The 13125-nt window shown below is 52.3% G+C and overlaps 8 protein-coding genes across 8 annotated transcripts; 4 read left to right on the forward strand and 4 right to left on the reverse strand.

Moving 5' to 3' along the window:
• Positions 1–139: 139 nt before the first annotated feature.
• Positions 140–1267, forward strand: A1O9_04183 (uncharacterized protein; the record flags this gene model as incomplete). Its single annotated transcript, XM_013406475.1, has 1 exon — positions 140–1267. One exon carries the CDS (start codon positions 140–142, stop codon positions 1265–1267), a length of 1128 nt encoding a protein of 375 aa, XP_013261929.1.
• Positions 1268–2317: 1050 nt separating this feature from the next.
• On the forward strand, positions 2318–2972 carry A1O9_04184 (uncharacterized protein; the record flags this gene model as incomplete). Its single annotated transcript, XM_013406476.1, has 2 exons — positions 2318–2485; positions 2631–2972. The coding sequence occupies 2 exons, from the start codon at positions 2318–2320 to the stop codon at positions 2970–2972; spliced, it is 510 nt and encodes a 169-aa protein (XP_013261930.1).
• Positions 2973–3138: 166 nt separating this feature from the next.
• A1O9_04185 (uncharacterized protein) lies at positions 3139–4186 on the reverse strand (the record flags this gene model as incomplete). The annotated part of the gene is made up of 2 exons (XM_013406477.1): positions 3139–3988; positions 4047–4186. The coding sequence occupies 2 exons, from the start codon at positions 4184–4186 to the stop codon at positions 3139–3141; spliced, it is 990 nt and encodes a 329-aa protein (XP_013261931.1).
• A 937-nt stretch (positions 4187–5123) lies between these two features.
• A1O9_04186 (proteasome subunit alpha type-4) lies at positions 5124–5721 on the reverse strand (the record flags this gene model as incomplete). The annotated part of the gene is made up of 2 exons (XM_013406478.1): positions 5124–5251; positions 5307–5721. 2 exons carry the CDS (start codon positions 5719–5721, stop codon positions 5124–5126), a joined length of 543 nt encoding a protein of 180 aa, XP_013261932.1.
• Positions 5722–5799: 78 nt separating this feature from the next.
• A1O9_04187 (20S proteasome subunit alpha 3) lies at positions 5800–6070 on the reverse strand (the record flags this gene model as incomplete). Its single annotated transcript, XM_013406479.1, has 2 exons — positions 5800–5988; positions 6047–6070. The coding sequence occupies 2 exons, from the start codon at positions 6068–6070 to the stop codon at positions 5800–5802; spliced, it is 213 nt and encodes a 70-aa protein (XP_013261933.1).
• Positions 6071–6414: 344 nt separating this feature from the next.
• A1O9_04188 (uncharacterized protein) lies at positions 6415–7917 on the forward strand (the record flags this gene model as incomplete). Its single annotated transcript, XM_013406480.1, has 1 exon — positions 6415–7917. The coding sequence occupies one exon, from the start codon at positions 6415–6417 to the stop codon at positions 7915–7917; it is 1503 nt and encodes a 500-aa protein (XP_013261934.1).
• Positions 7918–8792: 875 nt separating this feature from the next.
• Positions 8793–11485, reverse strand: A1O9_04189 (uncharacterized protein; the record flags this gene model as incomplete). Its single annotated transcript, XM_013406481.1, has 2 exons — positions 8793–10742; positions 10793–11485. The coding sequence occupies 2 exons, from the start codon at positions 11483–11485 to the stop codon at positions 8793–8795; spliced, it is 2643 nt and encodes an 880-aa protein (XP_013261935.1).
• A 677-nt stretch (positions 11486–12162) lies between these two features.
• A1O9_04190 (uncharacterized protein) lies at positions 12163–13125 on the forward strand (the record flags this gene model as incomplete). Its single annotated transcript, XM_013406482.1, has 1 exon — positions 12163–13125. The coding sequence occupies one exon, from the start codon at positions 12163–12165 to the stop codon at positions 13123–13125; it is 963 nt and encodes a 320-aa protein (XP_013261936.1).

The following is a 13125-nucleotide window of genomic DNA, read 5'->3' on the forward strand; positions in this document are numbered from 1 at the left end:
TGTTTGTTGATCGCAAACCTGATTTCCGCTTCATGGTTCTGGATGAAATTCTACAGCATCAAAGCTATTTTAGGAGTTATTCGCTTATGCCAGCAACGCCTTTCTCGGCGTATTTTCCAACACCGGTTCGAATTGCTAGATGGCACCCCAAAAGCTACCACCAAAGACGCAGCAGCAGCAGAGTCAGAGTCAGGGTGCTGCCAAACCCAAGGCCAAACCCAAACCAAGAAAAGAAATGGAATCTACGACTACCACTACTAGTAGTCAGCCGGCGATTCCAGAGCATGAAGTCAAACAAAGCTCGTCCATGAGCGCGCAGCTCGCGCTTGAAGCAGGAAAGAAGGCGTACGAGTTACGCCAAGCAGCGTACGGCGCGGGCGACCCGAATGCTCGTGAAGAAATCCTGGCGAAAGCCATCAACAAAGAAATCGAAGCGGAATCTTTCGGCAAGGCCGCAAAATACACCCGCTCGGGAGCATTCCAAGGACTTGCGGCTGGCGCTGGCCTAGGCGTCCAACCAGGCGTTACACTCGGGAGACTGACGGGGGCGTTAGTCGGCGGTTTGGTGTCTTCGGTAGGCGCTGTGTTAGGCGGGGGGATCGGGTCCGCGTACGGCGCCATCAGTGGTCCATTCTGGGATCTGGGACAAATAGCAAGTCAAGGCGTGAGGAGTGTTGTAGGGGACTTTCCGAATTGGGAAGCCACTGCAAGCCAGAAGAAGGCACTGGAGAAGATGGTGATGGGAGCCCAGCAGACCAAGACTCCGAGTCAAGGCGAATTAGAGGAGATGCGGGACGACGATGGAGGCGGCAGCTCCGAAGACTACCAAGAGTGGGCGAGGGATCTGACGAGCTGGATGCCCTCGATGCCCAGCATGCCCAGCATGCCCTCGATGTCTTCGATGCCGTCCATACCGGGGTTTGGAGGAGGGCAAGCCAAAGCGTCTAAACCGCAAAACTCTGCTTCGGCTGGACCCAAGGCGACGATTTCTCCCGCCTCCAAATCACCCCAGTCACAAAAGACACCAGCAACACAAGCAACATCTTCGAAGCCGCAAGCTGCTCCCACGACGGCGAGCGGCCCAACCGCAAAATCGCAACCGTCTCAAGCTTCTCAGAAAGCGGAAGAGACGGCAGTAAAGAAGAAGCCGAAAAAGTTGGAGGTGAGGTCGACAAATAGCACTGCCTCACAATCAAATCCCGCGGCCGCTCGAAAGCCTCCGCCCAAGTTGGAACAGCGGCGTAAACCCGCGGCGGCGGATGCGTGATCAGCAGCAGCAGTGGATATAAGCATTGAGTTTGTTACGAAAGCAGGCGGCATGCTTTGGATTTTCCTCGCTATTTATTCTTCCTAAAATGCTTCTCTTCAGCGACCATGGCGACTTCACCTTTTGCTATGTTAACACATGGGATTTATTATATCAAGATAAGCCCCATTTCGCCTGGGAAATCCAGCGCAGCGGAGGGGTTTACGAGTAGATACAGTACTTAGGGAGTGCTTGGAAACATGTCTATTTAACACGCGTATGAGATCCTACCTAGATCCTGCTAAGCCGCGGATCGCGAAACAAAGCTTATCTCCACTTGTCTTGCCGCCGTTGTAGGAGCCTTCGGGCCCCTTAACCAGAAGAAGACGACACTATCAACGAGGAGTAATAACTGAACGACCTATCTATCTAGATACTCAGGATTCCCGGAACATTTCTTCGACGAAAGAAGCAATCCTACGACAATCGATGCTATCATAAGCTCGTCTACCCATCAATATCCCTTACTACTGACATGTAAAATCGCTCATCAAAGCTTCAGTTCTCGCCTTCTCCAGATTAACCTAAGCATTCATCTTTGCAGTGGCCCGCTTCATTACCCGGAGTAGCTTGTACCTCCTAGCTTCAAACTTGGCACGACACACATCGAGTCTCGCACTCATCGAAACGAACGGACAAAGGGACTCCAGCCCCATTTGCCGGACGTTTCGCACGTGGCAAGCCCGATTTGACGTGCTTTTCTTGCGCGACGACTTGCTCTTTTGTTTGTTTTGCTCGGTAGAGACTGCCGGGCGATGGGGAGTTGGAAACCACCATCGAAGTTTGCGGAAATGATGGGGAGAACTCGATCTCTATAAAGAAGGTCTACCTCTTCCACCCCTGAACTGTGCTTCTCATTCGACAGGTTCTCTTCAGCACTCCATCGCTTTCCTACCTAGGTTTTCCCCTTAGTACAGCTGGCCTGTCAATTTCGTTCTTTTCTGTGGTTCTTCTTTTTGCGTTCAAAGGTCCCTCCTTGTTTCTCATTCTCCATCGTCCATTGCAAAAACCATGAAGTTCTCCTCGACCGCCATTGTCTTGGGCTTGCTCGCTCTCTCCTCAGCTAGTCCCATCGCGCCAAAAGCAAAGCGTGCGCTCACCGTCCAGTCGTACAGCCAGTTCCAGGTCTCCGATGGGGTGGCGGGAAACGCCCTGGCTGAGGTGAATGCCAAATTCCCGGTATGTACATATTGTGAACGGGGCATCCTCCCCGAACCCAAGCGAAACGAGGGGTTCGAAAAACACAGGGAGCACGATGGACATCAAGAGGAGAAGAACACCTCTCCGACCAACCTACCTAACTAACGAATCATCGTGACTACAGATCGACCAACAAAACCTGGCAAGCGTATCAGCGGCAGACCTGAAGATTCTCAAAGACGCGCGCGAAGTGGCTGAGGAAGCCGAGGTCGGGACCGGCGGGTTTAACGAGGCAATAGCCGCCATCGGCAGTGGGGATACGACTGCAGTGCAGAACGGCAAGATCAAGAACAAGGTGCTCAAGTTGCAGTTGGAGGTGCTGGCACTCCAGATAGAGGCGGCGCAGGGGGATGCAGATCAAGCAAAAATCGACGAGGAGACGACCAAATTGAACAAGAATGTTCAGTTGGATGAGGCGGCCGCCGGGCAAGAAAGTGTTGGTGTGACTTCTACCTTTAATGGGTGATAAGGGGGATATTTATGGTTACACAGGGCAAGCGGGTGTAGAGACATGGGTATTTGTTGGCTTTCGCAATAAGTGAGACAGTATAGCATAAGGTCCCTGTCCAACGCCTGGGCTTAGTGCTGAAGCCCGTATCGAGCTTCTCTACATGCCCACTTGCTTTCACGTTCTACCCATTCAACTGGCTTTGCCACGGCTCAGGGTAGCGCTCTCCAGAAGTCTCAAACCCATCGACCAGTGCTGAAATCTCTGCTAGATCCTCCTGAGCCAGATCAATAGCCTGGGAGTTTTCCTTCACCCTGTCACTACTGGACGCGCCCGGGATCGGAATGAAGACAGGGCTGTTAGGTCGTTGTGATAGTTGTCGAACCCAGTTAATCGCCAGTTGCGCAGTCGTGATGGCATTCTTCTCCGCAATGATTTTGACCTTTTCGACAAGCTCCATGTTTTTGCCAAAGTTTTCTGGGTAAAATCTGGGAAGGATATGACGAAAATCATCTTTTGGGAGGTCATCAACACTCTTCAATTGCCCAGAGAGGAAGCCACGGCCAATAGGCGAGTAGGCGATGATTGGTATACCAAACTCCGCGCAGACATCAGCAATGCCGTCTTTCAAGACATGGTCTTCCCAGAGCGAGACCTCGACCTGGACAGCAGAGATTTGGTGGACTTTGACCGCTCTTCGGATGGTGTTCGCGCTGACCTCACTGAGGGAGATGCCACCAATCTTCCCCTCTTTGACAAGTTCAGCAAGTGTATTGATTGTGTCCTCAATTGGTGTCTCACGGTCAACTCGAGCGCACTGGTAAAGGTCAAGCTTTTTGTGTCCCGCAAGGATCTTAAGGCAGTTATCCACTGTCCTCCGAACTCCTTCTGGAGTACCGTTTGACGTTCGGTCCGGACGCAAGCCACCCTTTATGCATAAAACCACACTCTCTGAATCGTTGGGATACTTCGCGAAGTAATCACGCAGCAGATGAAGAGAGTTGGCGTCAGGAGTCCCGTAATTCTCTCCACCACTGTTACCGAGTTAGGATGGATGCCTGATAGACGGGAGAAATCATAGAGTTGACGGACTCCCAGAATGTTGCACCAGAGTCGAGACCCTGTTTGAGCACGGCAAATGCCTGCTCTCGTGATAAGTTTTTAGCCGGATTGGTCAAATTGAGTAGGCCTAGACCAATAGGACCGACATGCTTGCCTTGTATGGTAGACATTAGACAGGATGATGTTGAAATGAAGTGAGAAGTCAAGCCCAAGTCCAGCCAGTTGCAATCCAACGAGTTGACCACCCTCAGTCTTTTATCCTCTGCAATCGGACTGTACGGGCGTAGTTAGATTTATGCATAATGGGCCAGCCTTCCGAGAAGCAACACGCACTGCAGACGGACTTAGACAGTAACTCCGTGGAGCCACCAACCATCAGGGGAGTGATGCTATAGATATAGTGCAACAAGGTGCAGGTTCGAGTTGGTAGGCCCTAGGTCGAAAGCAAGGATTCAGCGAGCTGCAGAGCAATGGAGCCTGTGTGATCTGCCTCACTCTGAAGTAGCATGTGACTTAGTTCTCGCAACTTGTAGGATTTTGTCCAGGATAGATCTCGACTCTCGGCTGGAGTTAGACTAGGATCAAATAATAGATGGCTGATGGAAACGTAGCATGCAGCTTAAGTCCATGAACAATGTCCGATCCTTGCATATGCTAATACGCGAAGGCTGGGTTGAGCAGTGAACATCTTTGACTGGACTGTTCCCAAGCACGAGACACTCGATGAAAGTGAATTGGCGTAGCCCAGTGTAGGCAGATCTGCCTGGGTTGAGGTTAGAATAAGAGCAGAAGATTCAGTCACATTGGAAAGTGCGCGTTTGCATTAGTTGGGAAGGTGCGAACACAAACCGTCAATAGGCAACTGTTAACATGCAGAATGCACGTCACACAGGCACCACACTCCCGCATAGAGGAACGCTCTTAGAGTCAAGACAAAACAACACAACATAAAACTAAGCGGTACTTCCTTGAATCCTAGGTCGTCTTGTGTTTATTGTGAGCCTGCCATTACTGGCCGTCTGAATGGGCAACCGTAAACGCCGGTGCTATGCCTTGCTCCATTCTTTTTTATTTTACACAACATCATCACCTTCGAGAAGACCTTCTCTAGCCAGTCTCGGGCTCGTCCTCCTTGGCGAGGCCATGCTCCTTCAGTAATGTATTGATCTCATCGCCTGACCATAGATGATGATAGATCTTACCATCCTTGGTCTTTCCAACGGTAGCAAATTCAACTGTAGAGTCTGGTCAGTATTTCACCACGACAAGCTTCCTAACTTCCAGACTTACTCTTCTCGCTGCTCAATTTTGTCGAATCCATGGTCTTGCTCAACACCTTGACCGCCATACCGCAGGCCTCCTTCAGATCACATTCCTCCTTGTAGTCTTGCTTTAATAGACTCTGGGCACTAGCATTATTGGCGCCGACACTGGTTGCCTTCCAGCCACCGTAGTTGCCGCTGGGGTTGCTCTGGTACAGCTGGAATTGTCGCTGAGGATCCCAGCCGGCGTAGATGAAGGAGACACCGAAGGGCCGAAGGCCACCGTGTTGGGTATAGCCTTGCTTCAGATCACACAGACGTCGGACAAGCTGTTCACAAGGAATGTCTTCATTGTAGGTGAGCAGATATCGTTGGGCAGCTTGTCGGGCATAGTTGATGAGGATATTTGCGTCAGCGGTCATGCCTGCAACAGCGCATATCATGTTGCTGAGAGTGGCGGACACAAGTCAGCCCATATACTATACTTGAATGTGACAGCAACTTTGCTCGCGCCCTCCAACTCACTCGTTCAAAATGTACAGCTTCTCAGCCGATGTATCCTGTTCCAGCAACTTGCTTGTGACTTTTCGCTCGGCGGCAAGGACGATTCCATCCTGAGCTAGAATTCCTAGAGCTGTGCCGGCGTGCGAGATGGCTTCAAGGGCGTATTCAACCTGATACAATCGGCCCTCAGGCGAGAATATGGTTGTCTGGGACAGGTTGTTAGCAATGGACGCTTCCTGTGTTTGGGCATGAATGTGGACACACTCTTGAATCGTATCTCCGCGACATGTTGACTGCTGGTGAGGACTGTGTGCAGAAGCGGTAGAAGGAAGAGAGGATGAAGGTGGTTGAATAAGTGAGTGAGTGAGTTGAATGATAGCGCAGGTAATTAGTGCTGGGTACTGAGCGAGTGATCTGATTTGGACTCCAGGCACTTCTTTCACGCGTAACTGCCCTCTGCACATTCCAGCCAATCACAGCCCCGCATGGCTTCCCCAAGGCTGGCATCAGAAAGTTCCCAAGTTTCTCCAACTCCAGTCAAATCAACCTCGACACTACCCGCGACCTCGCTCCTCTCGATTTCAATGCCGATTCACTACTGCATGACTGCATAGATCCTGGCAGGACACGCGATGCTCAGGTCTACATACAAGAAATCGGCGCCGACGTCGGGCTCTGGCACCGACCCACCCCCGCTACCTCCAGGATGGGTCGAGCACAAAGCACCAACTGGCCATTCCTATTACTATCACGCAGAGACCGAGACGAGCACATATACACGTCCCTCGCTTCCTTCTGAAGAGCCGCTACATATCGACTATGGCGCCACCGAACCCGACCACGTTGTCCGGGCATCCATGCATGCCATGGGCGAGTTCAACAGGAATAATGCTGCTGGTCCTGGTCATTTCACGGGCGGCCGGAGTTACCAAGAACACTCCAGGCGTCGGGGAAACCAGGGCGATCGTCCAAAGTCCAAAACAGCTATTTCATCTTGTGCGCCATGGGTGCTCGTGAAGACCAAGCTGGGCAGGAGATTTGTTCACAACACCGAGACTAAACAGAGTCTCTGGAAATTCCCCCAAGACGTTATGATGGCTGTCATCAAAATGGATACACTCGAGTGGCAAGAGAAGAATAAGAAGAAGGCCGAGAGCACCCCTGATGGAAATGACGAAGAACAAGGCAAATTACAGCTGCCACAAGGAGCTGAAGGAGCAAGCTCGATGGAACCCAAAGAGCCGACAGTAGGTGGTAATTACGATAGCGATTCATACGAGGAAGTTGAAGTTACCGATGACGACGATGACGACGGCGGCCCAGCCACTACAAAACGGCCTCGCATATCACAAGATCGCGAAACCACTCCACCACCCACTGGGCCTGTCGAGTTCAACGAGGATGACATCGCCTGGCAACTCGCACAGATGGAAGGGGATTACTCCGGCCAATACGACAACGGCGGCGAGCACGAAAACGGCAGAGATCCAGACGACGACGAAGGCGTCCCACTCACCGCAGCCGACAACATAGCACTCTTCCGCTCACTACTCGACGACTCAGGCATCTCACCCTACAGCGTGTTCGAGAAGGTAATCGAAGACATGAACATTGTTCAAGACTCACGCTACATTGCCCTCCCCAACACCTCATCCCGGAAAGAAGCATTCCTCCAATGGTCGAAAGACCGCATCGCATCGATCCAAGCCCAGAAGAAAGAACAAGAAGCCCAAGAAGACAAGTCCAACGACCCCGCCGACCCAACCACGCTCTCCAAATCCGCCCTCAAAGACCCTAAAATTCAATACCTCCGCTTGCTGCACGCCTCCGCAACGCCGAAGCTCTACTGGCCGGAATTTAAGCGCAAGTACAAGAAAACAGCCGCGATGAAGGACCTCGCGCTGCCGGACAAGGATCGCGAGAAGCTGTACCGCGAGTACATCTCCAAGATGAAGCTGTCAGACACCGAGCGGCGCAAGGAGCTCGTTGCGTTCCTCAAGGCCGCGGTCATCCCCAGCCATGTGAGGAACGTCGAGCAGCTGCCTTTGTCCGTCCTGAGGGATCTGCGGTTCTACCTCGTCGAGGAGCGGAGGAGGGATGAGCTTGTGAACACCTTCTTGGAGGCCGCGAGGTAGACACACATAACGAGGGAGATCTACGGAAGAATCCATGCACATGATGTATGTGTACAAACATATGTTTTCTGTAGAGCTCTTCCCGTCCACCTATCAGTAGTACAGTGCAGTCCGTCCCATACTACAGCGGACAGCGCACAGCGCTGCCAACTTTTCATCAACGCCGCCGGGGCTGGTACATATCGTATCATCCCTATCCATCCACGCCAACATTGCGCCTCTAGGGAGGAACCCCAACGAGAGGGGGAAACATACTCCAATCGTATTGTAAAGTATCGTGTCGTATCGCATCGCATTCCATTCGCACCAGTCAAAGGAAAATCCTAGATGGAAGAGGACGGGAGCAGAACAAGAACAGCACCCGCAGCGGCCCTGGCATCAACAGAGAAGAACATATGGAATCATTCACGGACACTAGCTAATTGCCCTGGTACTTCGGGAGCTTGGGTACGGAGCACTCGCACAGCAAAATTCACACCACAGCCAGCCTGCACCATATCCATTCGCATTTCCATTCCCATTCCTGTTCTCGTTGCCATCCTTGATCCCTGGATGTTTGATTGTCAAGGATGGAAAAGAACAGTCCGTGACATGTCAAGACATCTTTTACATCGTCTCCTTTCTCGTAGAGCCAGCCAATCTATCCTGCTGAGGCTGTTAGTGTCCTGCTGGGGGCTGGCTGGCTGGCCCAGCTGGCTTAAGCTAACAACACCCACAACCTAACTAGAGAATTCCTTTGTCGGGCTTTCATTTGAACCAACGCCCCTTCTTCCATCTGCTTGGTGTGCCTAGATAAACTCACAACAATCGCAATGTGCATTCCCTCGTTATTGGGTCGTCATCCATTGCAAAGGTCCTACCATCAAACACGCCGCTCATTTCGAAGCAGCTGAGAAATGCTGCAGCATTCCCGTCAGCACCTCCAGGCTGTTGGCCGCTTCGGGGTTTTTCTCGAGAATTTCTTTGATCACGCCAAACTCATGTTCACCCGCTGTTGGGACTTGTGCGCACAGCTGTACGACCGCAGGGGCTGTTGCTAACGGACCGAGAACTCGTTGAGCATTCAGCACCGCAGGGGACGGAGGCAGTTGTTGCTGCGGAGGGAGAGGATTGAATTGTGGTTGTGGAGGATATTGTGCTGGCAGGCCTGGAGTTGGGTAAGGATGCGGCGTGGCAGAGTTGGATTGCACATGAGGCAATTGGGGCGTGCCGTTCATAGCATAATGGCCTGGAGCTGGCGATTGGCTATACACAGATGATTGCTGAGTCTCGAAAGTACCGTCGAGGGGTGTCATGGGAGTTTGCGCAACTGGCCCACCCCCTGGACTAGCCACAGACGAAGTGGATACGTTGTGTGGGAGCTCGCTGTTCTTGATTACAATTGGAATCAGTAGCATGCGTTCGTTCGTTGGGTCGGGAAAATCCGTTTCAAGCTTCTTGACAAATGTGGGAAGTTCTTGACCTGCTTCAAGAGGGATGAGGTAGAGGTCCTTGACAGCCGGTATGGGATGTGGATTTCCGACGCCGAAACGATCCTTCGACTTGAAGTAACGGAAGAACTTGTCGAACTGGACCTGATCTGGTGTGGTTTTCGGAGGCTCGGGCATGTACACAATGACAAGGTCGGAGGTGTTGCTGTATTCCAAGCCACATAGGTACTCTTCCGCTTTGGATGGCTGAATACGTCCGGCAATAACGATTGTCTCTGGCAGTAGTTGGTGATATGTCATCCTTAATGTATCGCTGTCGGGTGTTGCGCCAGCCGCATGTCTTGCAGATATGTGAAATTTGCCCAGGCTCCCACCGTTGACGACGCCCTGCCATACAGTCCCATCACTTTCTGTTGTGTCCTTAGGTGAGTACGGGGGTGACTCGACCTCCTCATCCTTGAGAAGTTCGTCAATATCAGCATCAGTCTTGGTGCCTGGGCCACTCGGATCGCGAGCAGAAACCACTGGTGACTGTTGAAGTGGGAGCTCGCCGAATCGTGGTCCTTCTCCATCACCTCCACCTGTAGGCGAATTGGCAACGTTTGACCATACTTTGTCAATATCGAAATTGGCCGACGACTGTCGTCGGGCGGTGTCAACTGATGGTCTGGATGCCTGAGAAGGGCTTTTGATTGCCAGTTCTGGGCTCTTTGCGTCTCCATCTTGTTCAGCCATGCTTGATTTTCGAACCGGCGCATTGGATGTGACTGATTCTGCCGCAACCTGTCTTGATTCATCCACATATTCTTCGCCTTTGTGTGTTCGTCTGATTCTTGGACCCTCCTGTTCAATGATTGTATGTTGTTTCTCCATCTCTTTCATCGTTGCTGCATCCTTGCGTTTCTGTTCTTCACTAGCCATGTCTTTGGGATCCATGCTTGCCAGTTTGTGCGGTGTGAGATCGCCCTGAAGCAGTTTCACGCCTAGGGCATGGTTCTTCTTGACGTTGAAGGTAATAGCACGTAATTGTTGTTTGTAGGCATCGTTGGGTTCACCACTACCACTGGCTTGAATGTGATACAAGGCGTGTTCGATGCGCAGACCAGTCTGGCTGGCAATGTCTTGGGCGGTAGAATGAGTTGGTACAGCGTACTCCCCTTGCTTCACAAGCTCTTTAATTTGCTGCTCGATGAGCTTCATCAAACTTTGTGCCGCTCCCTTTCTCGATGCATTGGTCAATTCCTTGAGATCGGACACAATGGCGGGGCCAATACTCTGCTCGGATTTGGAGCCTTGCCTTGAAGGAGTCGTGGACTGGCTAGGCTTGCGCTCAACCGGCGTCGTAGACTTCGCTCCATTTGTGTCTGCTGCAGGTGTGCCTCGGACTTTCTTATTCTGCAATTTCGTTAGCATCAGTAGGGCTTTCTCAGGCAAAGAAGACATACCTTGACCTCTGGTGTAGGAGGCAACTCCTCCAACTTGCGCTTCTGCCCCGTGACTGGGGCTGGTTGCGGTGTAGGTTCCTTTGGCTTCTCTGGCTCCTGGGACTCCTGGGGCTCCTGCGACGAAGCTGGCGCTGCGACGTCTGACGCTCTTGCGCCCCCAGACTTTCGGCCTTTGCGACCACCTTTCTTCTTGCCTCTCTCCCCTTTCTTAGTGTCTTCTGCTGCTTCCCAAGGCTTCTCACCGCGTGCAATCGCCGCCAAAAGTTCCTTGTGCGTCTCAGGCTTGCATTGTTCGCAGAAGTAGGTATCGACCTCGTAGTCTTCCGGAAGGCCCATGCATCCGTTGTGTTGCCACGCGGAACAATTATCACAGCAAATCATAGCTCGAGGGACATCTTCCTCCTCTTCATACTTGCCGCAGACACAGCGGATAATTTCCTCGGCCTCCTCTTCAACCTCCTCCTCCACTTGCTTGGCTTTGGAGCCCTTTCCCTTGCCCTTCTTCTTGGTCGCAGGCGTGGGCGCGTCTTCATTCGGATCGCGATCTTTGGTATGTTGGCCCTTGGTGGCGCGACCTGAACGTCGAGGTTCATCTGCGACTGTATTAATGATTTGACAACTCAACGGAGGGGCTGTCGTGGTGATCATGGGTGATGCCACGCGCGACGTCTGCTGCCAATGCTTACCAGCCATTTTGAGAGGACGGGAGATGGATCGCGCAAAGCTACAAAAGACGCGATAAATGTACACTTGTCACCAATCACGGATTATTCGCGATCTACAACAAGTATCCAAGAGTACTGGGAGTGTTCACACGACCTCGTATTCTTGCGCCAACGCGGCGCCCTTGCACAAATCAATGATAGCTTCCCTCTTCTGCTGACTGAAAGAATGATGGTGGAGTTGAGAGTTGAAGAGATGAGGAAGACTATCTTGGGGGAAAGAGGTGGGTTGGGAGAGTTTGATTGCGACGTTTAGATCCGGGTTGAGTTCAAGTTGGTCTCGGGAATTGCTTTGCCCTCAGGCTCCTCCTCCAACTGCATGCCTCTTGCCGCTTGTCTCTTTCCCTCCGAATCTCTTTTGCTAGAAGCTACGATGTGCCAAGACATAAGGGCGGCGATGGAGCGTATAATTGTTATTCCGGTGCCGAAGCCGGACACCAGTGGGGCAAGCGGCACGTGCATCTTGTTGGCGCCTACGACGTCACTAGCCCAAATAAGTTTTACACGTGATGCCCATTACTCGCATGGACCAGGCAGACCAGGGTTTGATGTTTCATCAGAGCGTGTCGACTTGTTTACGTTGCCTTGGACAGGCGAAGGAGCTTCTACGAACCTGGAGCTCTCTTGGAAAGACCAAAACCACAAAACATGGCAGACGTGAGAGCTCTCCTCGCGGCTGAACGCCAGTCACGACGGATCGCGCATCCTCATCTCTCCTATACGAAATCCGGCATACTCCTGTGCATTGTATGTAACCTGAACGTGAAGTCGGAAACCCTCTGGGAAGGCCACCTAAGGAGTGCCAACCACCGAAAGAACGCGCTTGCTTCCCAAGAAACCACCGCAAAGCAGCTGAAGCGCAAGCACGAAGACGACGAGGTCCCACGGGAAGACCGTTACGAAGCAGACCGGGACGGCAGGAAGAAGCCCAAGTCTCGATCAGTGACCTTGACCGGCACGACGGAGGAAGAGCCTGCAGAATTAGCAGGACGAAGCTTGCCAACAGAGCCTCATTCCCAGCCTCCTTCACCGCCCTCAGTGCCAACGGCTTCCTCTGAACCAGACCTCCCTCCCCAATCTCAGGCACCGCAACCCGACGGCACCCGACCGCAACTACAAGTAGACGAAGACGAATGGGCGGCATTCGAGCGCGAAGTCGCGCCATTGACAGAAGCCACGAAGTCCGCCCAGCCTCCCACCTACGAAGGCGCCACAATCATTGCGGCACCGGTCACAGCTGCACAAATCGCACAGCAAGCAGACGAGGAGAAACGGCGGAGGCTGGACACCGAGGCAGACGACGAGAAGGAAGACGAGGGACGCCGGCTAGAAGACGAGTTCGATGTGATGGAGGAAATGGAAGAGCGGGTGCGCAAGCTTCGTGAGAAGAGAGAAGCGCTCCGACATATCGCATTTGTCAAAGACAGGCCAGATAAGGACCAACAACCTGCTTCTGCAGCAGACGGTGGACCGGAGGCTGCACTACTACATGGCTACCACGCGAGCGCAAATAGCCTGCCTAACGAAAATTATGACCATGATAATAACCCTGATGGTGATGATGATGATGACGACCACGACGAAGATGATGAAGACGATTGGTATCGGTAG

This window comes from Exophiala aquamarina, assembly GCF_000709125.1.
Source record: "Exophiala aquamarina CBS 119918 chromosome Unknown aczIA-supercont1.3, whole genome shotgun sequence".
NCBI classification, from domain to species: Eukaryota; Fungi; Ascomycota; class Eurotiomycetes; order Chaetothyriales; family Herpotrichiellaceae; genus Exophiala; species Exophiala aquamarina.